General features: G+C 43.6%; 1 protein-coding gene across 1 annotated transcript in view; it reads right to left on the bottom strand.

Annotated features, from left to right (window-relative positions):
- The window catches only part of LOC120051302 (nck-associated protein 5-like), a 155,097-nt gene that overhangs the window by 65,483 nt on the left and 77,121 nt on the right, over positions 1–12,493 (bottom strand). Inside the window, exon 5 of the mRNA XM_038998109.1 lies at positions 7,000–7,133. Coding sequence (XP_038854037.1) covers positions 7,000–7,133 — 134 coding nt within the window. The remainder of the gene's footprint in view (positions 1–6,999; positions 7,134–12,493) is intronic.

The raw sequence follows: 12,493 nt of genomic DNA, 5'->3' as shown, positions 1-12,493 counted from the left end.
CTGTTGTTATTAATACTCACAAGCCTGTAGTCCATATGTCTCCCATGTCCTGACAAGGAACACAACTTGTGGAGACTAAACTGATTCAAAGTCAAGAAGGAGAGCGTAAGTCAGTGTCTTGGAGTTAGGCCATTGATTAGCCAGCATATTATTGCAGGGGGCCATGACCTTATACACAACACATGGGGTTTAGTATGCAGGTTTAAGAGTTCTCCAGCATGCTACCGAGTATTCCAGAGTACAGTAGACAAGTGTTGAAGACAAATAGAGACAGTGAGAAGCAGAGCGAGCCTGGATCTTTCATTACCTGAAAACTGCTTCTCTCATCTTCAGGCCAAACCTAAGTGGAAGCCTTTAATGGGGGGGCCCAGTGGCCCCCGGGTCCCCCGGTCTCTGCCTGTCCACAGGACATCCTGTCTGACTGTAGGGAGGAGGGAGGGGTGGAGGAGGGCTAGACAGCTGAGGGTGATGTGACTCAGGCTCTCCTTAAAATCCAGTCCAGTCTGGTCAACTTCTAGTAAAGTCCATACGGCCACCTTTTTTCACCTCCATCTTCCGCTACTTGTCTATGTAACTCTGCTCCTGTCCTACTAACTTGTCAAACCTCAGCCCCCGAGAAGTTGAGAGGGCTCCTGTTAGTTGTCCTCTGTCCTCTCTCTACAGTGTCTGGCCCCTGTGTGTGTAAATAGCCTACAGGGTGGGCTGTGTGGGCTCTAAGTCTTCTACTAATCCCTGAGTTTTAATGACGACCAATCTGGAAGCTAGCTCCCTGAGGGCTGACCCAAGTCAGGGGCCGACCATGTGACCTTCCTGCTGGGGTCTCCTCCCCTTTAATGCTCAGCTGGATAGGGGATGGGGGAGGGTGTGTGTGTGTTGGTGGGGTTCGAGTGTGTGAGTGACCAGTCCCTTAAGGAATGCAGACCTGCTGATCTGAGGACAGACATGAACACAAAGGAAAACACAAAACTGGGAACCGAGACTATGACGTCTTTTTGTGTACAAAACGGAGAAGAAAGCCAGACGACCCACTACTGAACGATTGTTTTGATTAGGTTCCTGCCCTTACATTCACCTCCCGAAAAGAAAGCACCGAGGCACATCAGGAAGCAAACACACATCCCCGCTGGGGCTAGTAAGAAGCTGTGCTTCCCTGGGGTTCGTCTGGCTTCCCTCTTAGGCATTCTCTGATGTGTGTGTTTTCTCTATTCCCTGATCAGAGAGAAGGAAGGAGGGAGACAGCAAGGTGCTACAGATCTGACAAGGAGCTCATTAACATAACTTTCTCATATCATCACAGAACACCTTGGTCTTCCAAAACAGGAGATTGGAAAGCAACCTGGTCTCAGAGCATTTCGTATTATTCTGTAGGTATATCTGGGACACTCCATTTAGTATGATATGTTATGTTTCATATGGTATGTATTAATTTGTGGATGTCCATGATATGTTACGAATTACTATTTGTATTTTATATTATGAATTTTCAAAACTTACAATATATTTCCCGGATTTGCAAAACAAATGATATATTACGTATTCTAACGTTAGCTAGGCTAGGGGTTAGGGTTAAGTTTAGGAGTTAGGTTTAGGGTTAAGGTTAGGGGAAGGGCTAGCTAACATGCTAAGTAGCTGCAAAGTAGCAAGTAGTTGAAAAGTTGGATATTAGATAAAATGCAAAAGTTGTCCGTGATGAGATATGCACTCTAAACTTTTGGTTTACTAGACGTTCGCATTATATGTCTGTCCATCCACCTCGACCAACCACCCTACTTTCGTTTTTGTCTTAAGTAACCATACCAAACATAACATATCATACTAATTTGAGTATCCCGAATTCACATTTACTATGTTATGTCTAGTCTATGAGACCAGGCTGTGGAAAGGCAAAACTAAAACAGACTCTAATAACTTCACAAAAAATGGTGTCATATTATGTTAAGGAAGTTCGACTGGAAAAATATGGTTCTGTTACATATAGACATAACATATTATAAGCCCTTTAAGACAGTACCATAAAGGCTCATAACATTTTATAAAGCATTATTCCTGCAGGCTATAAAAGTTTTACCAAAATATTGATATGTGTTTGTGGTATTTTATCTTTATCGTATTTGGAGTGGTCCTTTATAAGATGTTTCATGACTGAAAGTTAGAGGTTCTACTCTAACCTTATTTCAATGCACTATCATCATTCAAGGTGACTTCATTAAAGATACTCAAATTAATTGTTGCCATGGGCCAAAAAGATTCCAGTCAGTTTAAGGCTGTTTTCACATACAGCCCTCTTTAAAAGAACCGATCTCAGTTCTCTTTAAAGTGAACTCTGGGGTAAAAAAAATTGCGAAGAGAACTCAGTTCTCTTTCTATTCCCACTGCCCTTGCCTTTGAATGAGGACTCAACTCTTTTGCCAATTCCCTTCACCTATTCTGAGTCCTCTTTGACTTCACATTGTTATGTTTAGAAAGGAACTCATATTTTTCCAACATTCACCTAATGCATTCTGGGTTTTTACAAATTGCTGGAGAAGCCATTCCATCCGAACATGTTATCAGACAGCTAGATATACCTACTCACATTTTGGAAGCTAATAGACTGCATTTATTTAAAATATGAGTCATAATAATAATGGTCAGAAGATAATATGAACATGAATATATTATTGATAACAGAATAAATAGCAGAATAATAACTGCAGATTAAATAATGCTGTAATTGAAAATTGTACACCCAATGCCCCTTTAAGAGCTAGCATTGATTCACCAAATATGTTGTTGCCTTCCTACACTATTCAAACCCCATAATTGAATAACAGTTTACAAGGCTCTCAGCCTTTATACAACATATTGCAAAAGAAATGCTCTGAACATCGTGTCAGTACAAAACTCCACACAAATGTTGTAATGTCTGTGCATCGCTAATCAATATCCAAAAACAGCACGTTTTTTTCTGCGAACTTACACGTCATCATCTTTCCTCTTATGTCAGAGGAAACGGTGTTGCAGTAGTCTAGTGTGTGGTGTCAGAATAATGAGAAGCGAACCTGGGGAGCTTTGTGTTCACACTGCCCTAAAAAAGGGAACCAGCCAGTGGAATTCAAGAGAACCAAACTCAGACCACCTCTCGAGATGGTCTCAGTTCAGGTTTGCTTCAGGGGCACTTTTGAGGGGTCTGATTTCCTTTGGAGTGTTCAAACTGCACACATAAAATCGGCAAAAATTGTCTCAAAGGGGCCAAGTGTGAAAACACCCTAAGCGATTAGATGTCAGCCTCCATAATTCCTGGATATTATCTATGAGTACACATTCATGGGATGAGGCTATTCTCTTCTGATGATAAATGAATGGTAGGCTATGTCTGCATCCCAAATTCCCTATATAGTTCACTACTTTCAAGCAGGGACCATAGGGCTCTAGTCAAAAGTAGTGCATTATGTAGGGAATAGGGTGCCATTTGGGACGTAGAATATGTGTTGCCTAGATGTATGCAGGACACATAGGTTCTATCCTTGACAACCAAAGAAACAGGTACAATGGAAGGTTATTTCACTGGAGAATCGGATTTTAGTGGGATTGCAAGTAATAATGCAGGTAACAATATAGTAATGAAATAATGCCCCTTTTGGATGGCACAATATGCTCAATCATCCTTAACTAAGCACTACACACAATGTGTGTGTGTGTGTCAATGACTTAAGAGTGCAGAGCTGGCATTATCAAGTGGGTCAAAGGTTCAGGCTGAAGACAGTGTGAGCAGTCTGCTGACTGACTGGTTTGCTGGCTGGTAAGCTCATAATTAAAGTGACCACACAGATGTCCCATCTGCCACTACGACCACCACCACACATTACTGGCTCTCATGTAAACATAATAATCCAATGAGAGGCCAGGTACACACACGCAGGGATACATGCAAATCACACACACACACACACACACACACACACAAACACGCACCCACACCCACCGACGCAGTCAGACACTCCAACATACAAAAACAAACATTATGTATTCAACAAGCCACTGAGTCTCTCTAAACCCGTTTATCTCCTCTATGTCCTGTCACTGCAGGGAAACCTCCTTTTTAATAGCTGAAAGGTACAGAAACAAGAGCAATACAATGACAAAGAAACACATTTCTAGCAATGCCTGTTGAAATTACTGCCATCCACCACCACTGACAATGAGCAATACAGGGAGAATTACAACAGTTGAGCAATGCCAAGCACTTCATCTCCTATAGTGTTCAGTGTGGTGGGAAGGTCTCTTTTCACTGAGCATTATAAGGACATAATGGAATCCCCGTCTACATTGTTCTTCCACAGTCTAGGGGCCGAGGAGGCATGCAGTCATCCACAGGAGTCACAGCCAATAAGAACAATCCGTCTGGAGAGAGGCAACCACCCGGCGACGGAAGCATCTGTCACAAAGGGACTAGAGCAGGACCCAATCACAGATAAGCCTAATATATTTTCCCCCTACACACACACATGCACACCCAGTCTAGCCTGCCTCGCTTATTCGGGCTCTGGGACATCGGGCGTCGTTATGCTAACGCTATCAGCTGATTCATTGGTCCACGCCAGCGATAGCCCAGAATATAAACAGATCTGAGATCAGCCTAGAGTCTGGATGATGTGACAGAACACATAATAAGGCTATGGCTGGTTGAGTCAGACACTGATTGGGGATCAGACTGATGGTAGACATAACTGAGGCAGTCAGGGAAGGGCGATATGAATAGGGACAAAGACTGGAGACAGGCACTTATGTAAACAAGATACGATGTCTCCCCCGCTCACTGACTTTTATTAGATCTCTGTGTTGAATGATCTGTGCCTGATTCCTCAGGCATTATTCCATATGGGGGGGAACAGCTAGCTACTATACAGACACACAATAGCAAGTCTGAGCTGTGTTGTCTGTGCTGACTGCAAAATCTAATCCATACTGTACGCCCACATGGATAAAGTAATTCCGCAACAGAATGAATATGTTGATGGATACGCATATAGATATATGGTGACAGGATGCCAAGGCTGAACATGATACAGAGTTGTGGGGCATGGGTATGTTGAGCTCGTGGGCTGGAATGACAATGTCCCATGCTGATTGTTTAACAACTACTAGTCCATTAAGTTTGACACCATATAGAATTATTGGGTTCTAAGTTAATTCATGTTTAATTGATGTGCATTGCAGTGTGTTAGCCATAAAGGCTGTTGTGAATGCGGTTGAGTGAAGCGGGTGAGATGCCACAATAGCCACTACACTGTAACATATCTGACATTCCTTGGAGGCATGGGTTCGAATCCCACTTCTGACATCACTGTTGCGATTTGGGGGACGCTTGAACTCCAATCGCCTTGACCAAGGGCAGCGACAGTAACCACTGGCCCACAAACACCCTTTGGAGAGCAGTTTGCGGTCTTAAGAACATCAGATTTCTTACAATACTAAATTATTTGATTTTTTAAAATTTGACCTTTATTTAACTAGGCAAGTCAGTTAAGAACAAATTCTTATTTTCAATGACGGCCTAGGAACAGTGGGTTAACTGCCTTGTTCAGGGGCAGAACGACAGATTTTTACCTTGTGAGCTCGGGGGTTTGATTTTGCAACCTTTCGGTTACTAGTCCAACACTCTAACCACTAGGCTACCTGCAAAACTTAGAGAAGAAACACTTATACCATAGCTGGACTTGTACCATAGCTGGACTTGTACCATAGCTGGACTTGTACCATAGCTGGACTAACCCCATAGTTAAACACTACATGACAACAATGACCCACCACGTTTAGAGGTCATTCTGCGCAACGAACTCCAGACAACTAACTTCAGTTACAAAGTCAGACTTTTTTAATATGACAGATTTTCTCACCCAATTTAAAATGGGAAGATAAGCGCTCATTATAAAAATTCACGGTTATTCTCGTAAGGCAGTGCATTGAATGACTATCTCCTAATTATGACATCAGTTCCGAGCTGAGTGGTGCTGAGTAGTGAATTCTTTTACATACTGTCACACCTCAATGAGCCTGTAGTAAGAAGAAAATGACCATATAGTAAGGGGGAAAAGGAGTCTCGAAGCAGTAGTCATTCTTCACGGTCAGAGAACTGACAAAGACTTCATCCTTCCTTCATTTTAAATGTTGGAGAGATAAAAATGTGTCTTTCAATACAGTCAAGGTTGACTGATGATGTAATACACCAAGAGATAGGTCTATATTCTCCGATGAAGTGGAGAAAGGTAAGAGGAGAGATGGACTGCAATAAAGATTTCTCGGCACAAAAGATTTAAAACAGAGATAGCTAATGAACCAAAGACAGTGTAATTTTTGGGGGTGTAAATTAAAATTGTCTCCTAGTTTGAAACCTGTGGCAAAGTCTGTTGCATTAAAGTCTTTGGCATTACATCACTGGGTACAGCAGTGCAATCTGATGGCAGCATGCACAGAATGTATCTGGGCCTATATAGGTTGTGTCTGACCGGTGTCATGCTACCGTGGTACAGTAAGCTGGTGGAGCCTACTGGTCTGTTGTCATGGCGCATGGGACGGCGGTGTGTGTGTGTGTGTGTGTGTGTGTGTGTGTGTGTGTGTGTGTGTGTGTGTGTGTGTGTGTGTGTGTGTGTGTGTGTGTGTGTGTGTGTGTGTTGGGGGGGGGGGGGGACCAGACGTCTCCACAAGAATAGTAAACAGAAAAATCCCCACCAGGTCAATATTTTTAGGGGGTTTAGGGTTAAGGTTAGAGGTAGTGTTGGGGTAGTGTTGGGGTTAGAATTAGGTTTTGGGTTAGGATTAGGTACTAGGGTTTGGTTTAGGGTTATGGTTAGGTTTTTGGGTTAGGGTTAAGGTAAGGGTACAGGTTAGGGTTAAGGTTAGGTTTAGGGGTTAGGGAAAATAGGATTTTGAATGGGACTGAATTGTATGTCCCCACAAGGTTAGCTGCGCAAGACTGTGTGTGTGCGCGCGCGTGCGTGCATAGGGGCTGCGTGTTACCTGGAGAAGTGTTGCTGTAGCGAAACCATCTGCGCTCGGCCCAGCTCCGACTCGTCCGTCACCTCCCGAAGCCGCTTCTCACTGTCCAATCGCAGGTGTCGCTCTTCCTCTAGCACATGAATCAGCTTTTGTCGCTGTGGGGAAAAGGACAGAGTCAGGTTAGCTGCTGGTTTTAATAGGTGTTGTTGCCAGCCAACACAGGTAGAGACATAGAAAATCCACCAGAAACATAGACTAAAGTCTGAGTATCTACATGTCACAAATGTATTTTTCATAATATCCATTTCATAATATCTATGTCATAATATCTATGTCATAATATCTATTTCAGCAGTGCATTTGTAATTCTACAGTTCAGGAAAACCATACCATGTAACTAGAGCTCTAACTAGAGCTCCTAAAGCCATCCCAGTTGCCATGGCACAAAATGGATACCCAGTGTAATGCAGCACCCTGCGCTGTAATAAAACAAAGATGTTGATTCAAATGCACAAGTGTAAGGCAACCAGCAATCCTATTGCAGCTGTGATAATAAGTCAAATCTTGAACCCTGCTGACCTAACCCTGATACACAATCCATGTCTCAATTGTATCAAGGCTTAAAAATCCTTCTTTAACCTGTCTCCCCCCCCCTTCACCTACACCTACTGAAGTGGATTTAACAAGTGACATCAATAAGGGATCATAGCTTTCAACTGGATTATCTTGGGCAGTCTATGTCATGGAAAGAGCAGGTGTCCTTACTGTTTTGTACACTCACTTAAACCCTGCTGTCAGAATCACAGTGGAAAACAACTGCACTAACGCTGGATTTGTCTTTACTAAACGCGGTTTTGAAAGACTCCCCTGCAGGCTCACTGCTGAAAGATGATCAACTTTTGCTATAGAGTCTCTAAAAGCAGAAAAGCTTCTGAACATCCATTTTTTTTTTTTTTTTATATGATCCTAATTGGAACATGCACTATGTCCTGAAGCCTCAGAAGTTACTCCAAAGAAGAAACTGTCCTCGGTTCAGATTCTACGCTTCAAAGGCTGTGCGGCCTGCCTGCCTTCCTGTCTGACCATCTCAGGGAAGAAGTTTCAAGTCAAAGATAATGTCGGGGTTCTGTGGTAAAGTTTTGTGGGGCCATACACTACCTGCTTTACTTCTAAACTTAAACTGAGTTCGGGGTTTTCACTTGAAGATACTGTAAAACTGAAAACATGATATGGAGAAAATTAGTGCACCAACTTCCCTATAATCTGTCTTCATATGGCGAAATGAGTTACAGTAAGTGACAGATGTAACTATTGATCACTGCATGCTGGGTAAGCCTCTTAGCCGCACAGTAGGTTTAACCACTCAACCACCTCCCTCTGTCTAGGGTGTAATACGCTTATTGCGAATCCCACGAATCCCACAGATAAGGCTGTTTACTTCTGGTAAAAAAAAAAGAAAAAAAGAGAGGCCTTGACACTGTGTTGAACACAATAACGGTACAAAGTGAAAGGAACACTGCCACTACCTCGCTCTCCAACTAACGTGCATGAATTGAGGAGCAAACTGAAGTGAAGAGGAAATTGGACATATCCTCCTCATGACTGCCAAGAGTTGCTGAATTTCCTCTTCACTTGAACACTATAACATACAGTACAATATTAGGGGCTGTGATCATAGCAAAGGAAAATCGTGTCTCGAATAACGCAGATACTGATAACCGTTCTTTATAGTATGTTTCATGGACATTACATGATATATCTCATTCACAGTGAAGGCTATAGGGGATGCCTCGAAAGGAAGGAAAGAAAAGGGGATACCTAGTCAGTTGCACAGCTGAATGCATTCAACCAAAATGTGCCTTCCGCATTTAACCCAACCCCTCTGACTCAGAGAGGTGTGGGGGCTGCCTTAAAGTCGACATCATCGGTGCCCGGAGCGTTTGTTGTTGGGGGTTAACTGCCTTGCTCAAGGGCAGAATGGTAGATTCTTTTCACCTTGTTGGCTCAGGGATTCTAACCAGCAACTTTTCGGTTACTGGTCCAAACGCTACTCTACCTGCCTCCTACACAGCAAATAGCCACCAAGGCCATGGGTAGCTGACTATGGCTGTCTTACAACAGAGGGTGTAATGCACATTTCATCACGTGAGTGATTCACATTGAACATTGTAGTGGATGCTTCAACATAGACTACAAGGCCATGGGAAGTTGACTATATATGTGGATGTCATAAAAATGTATTATATGGACGTCTCACTATATGGACGTCTCACTATATGGACGTCTCACTATGTGGACGTCTCACTATATGGACGTCTCACTATGTGGACATCTCAAAATATATGGACGTCTCACTATGTGGACGTCTCACTATGCGGACGTCTCACTATGTGGACGTCTCACTATGTGGACGTCTCACTACACGGACCTCTCACTATGGGGACGTCTCACTATACGGACGTCTCACTATACGGACATCTCACTACGTGGACGTCTCAATACGTGGACGTCTCAATATATATGGACGTCTCACTATACGGACGTCTCACTATGTGGACGTCTCACTATGTGGACGTCTCACTATACGGACGTCTCACTATGGGGACGTCTCACTATACGGACGTCTCACTATACGGACATCTCACTACGTGGACGTCTCAATATGTGGACGTCTCAATATATATGGACGTCTCACTATACGGACGTCTCACTATGTGGACGTCTCACTATATGGACGTCTCAATATGTGGACATCTCACTACGTGGACGTCTCAATATGTGGACGTCTCAATATATATGCACGTCTCACTATACGGACGTCTCACTATGTGGACGTCTCACTATGTGGACGTCTCACTATACGGACGTCTCACTATGGGGACGTCTCACTATACGGACGTCTCACTATACGGACATCTCACTACGTGGACGTCTCAATATGTGGACGTCTCAATATATATGGACGTCTCACTATACGGACGTCTCACTATGTGGACGTCTCACTATATGGACGTCTCAATATGTGGACGTCTCACTATGCGGACGTCTCACTATGCGGACGTCTCAATATGCGGACGTCTCAATATGTGGACGTCTCAATATGTGGACGTCTCACTATACGGACGTCTCACTATACGGACGTCTCACTATGCGGACGTCTCACTATACGGACGTCTCAATATATATGGACGTCTCACTATGCGGACGTCTCACTATGCGGACGTCTCACTATACGGACGTCTCACTATACGGACGTCTCACTATGCGGACGTCTCACTATACGGACGTCTCAATATATATGGACGTCTCACTATGCGGACGTCTCACTATACGGACGTCTCACTATGCGGACGTCTCACTATACGGACGTCTCACTATACGGACGTCTCACTATACGGACGTCTCACTATACGGACGTCTCACTATGCGGACGTCTCACTATGCGGACGTCTCACTATGCGGACGTCTCACTATGCGGACGTCTCACTATACGGACGTCTCACTATGCGGACGTCTCACTATACGGACGTCTCACTATACGGACGTCTCACTATGCGGACGTCTCACTATGCGGACGTCTCACTATGCGGACGTCTCACTATGCGGACGTCTCACTATACGGACGTCTCACTATACGGACGTCTCACTATGGGGACGTCTCACTATGCGGACGTCTCAGTATGCGGACGTCTCACTATGCGGACGTCTCACTATGCGGACGTCTCACTATGCGGACGTCTCACTATACGGACGTCTCACTATACGGACGTCTCACTATGCGGACGTCTCACTATGCGGACGTCTCACTATGCGGACGTCTCACTATGCGGACGTCTCACTATGCGGACGTCTCACTATACGGACGTCTCACTATACGGACGTCTCACTATACGGACGTCTCACTATACGGACGTCTCACTATACGGACGTCTCACTATACGGATGCATAGTGAGACGTCCGTATAGTGAGGACGTCTTGTGAAAGCACATGACTCCCATCTCCTGACTTCTGTTCTCTGTACTGTTGTCCTGAACAAGGTCCGTTAGAGACTGCATCTGAATAGAAAGACTAAAAGGTGCTTAATAATAAATACATTGGTAGGCCATTAAATATAAAGTGCTGAGTCCCTGTAATTGAGTGAATAACCTTGTCCAATGTCAACTAGTTCAACACTCCATGAGGACTAAAGCCTTAGAGCAAACAAAGTATGGCCTTTCCTTCACCTCTGTTAAAACATGTACAGGTATAAAATATTGACCTTTCGTGGCTATCACACATAAAACATGAGTTCATTTGAAAAAGTAACAATGAACAAAGTTCTTTAGTCATCGTTATTATGTTATTTCTGAAATATGCAACACTTCCAAGATCTTGCTCATTAGGTTGTCCATTGCATGGTAACCAAGATGGACAATTTCACAAGACAAGTACTGCAGTGCCATCTAGTGGCTATTGAACAACACAATTGTTCAAGCGTTGTTTGAATTGTTCATACAGGAGAGGAACTTGTTCATACAGGAGAGGAACTAACCAAGGAGCTGACTGTAGCACAAACCAGGGCCCTTACCGCATGAATGACACATTTCAAACCTCCATATATACTACGGAGGCCTTAATATAACAACTCTGTATTACTCTCAAATCAAACTACCTATATAACTGTCCATCAAATCAACCCCTATACCCTACCCCTAGACACTACTAATGGTTAGTGTGAATATCAAATCAACCACCATACCCTACCCCTAGACACTACTAATGGTTAGTGTGAATATCAAATCAACCCCTATACCCTACCCCTAGACACTACTAATGGTTAGTGTGAATATCAAATAAACCCCTATACCCTACCCCTAGACACTAATGATTAGTGTGAATATCAAATCAACCCCTATACCCTACCCCTAGACACTGCTAATGGTTAGTGTGAATACCAAATCAACCCCTATAACCTACCCTTAGACACTACCAATGGTTAGTGTGAATATCAAATCAACCCCTATACCCTACCCCTAGACACTAATGGTTAGGCTGAATACCAAATCAACCCCTATACCCTACCCCTAGACACTACTAATGGTTAGTGTGAATACCAAATCAACCCCTATACCCTACCCTTAGACACTACCAATGGTTAGTGTGAATATCAAATCAACCCCTATACCCTACCCCTAGACACTAATGGTTAGGCTGAATACCAAATCAACCCCTATACCCTACCCCTAGACACTTCTAATGTTTAGTGTGAATACCAAATCAACCCCTATAACCTACACATAGTCACTATTACCCTACTCCTTGATACTACATTTGAAACCCTACTTCTTCAAAGAGTATCTTAAATAATCCCACAGCACCCCTCCTCGTACCACCCCCTCCCCCCCCCCCCCGCCCCCAAAGGTGCCTAACACTCGCACTTCACCCCACCCCCCTCCACTAGCACTGACTTTGCTAATAGCTGCTTTATTGAGTAAAAATGTACTTACTATGACTGAGATATATGGTTGTCTTAAG

Source organism: Salvelinus namaycush, chromosome 7 (assembly GCF_016432855.1).
Source record: "Salvelinus namaycush isolate Seneca chromosome 7, SaNama_1.0, whole genome shotgun sequence".
NCBI classification, from domain to species: Eukaryota; Metazoa; Chordata; class Actinopteri; order Salmoniformes; family Salmonidae; genus Salvelinus; species Salvelinus namaycush.
The sequence above is the reverse complement of the archived record's forward strand: the minus strand, read 5'-3'. Positions and strand labels throughout refer to the sequence as shown.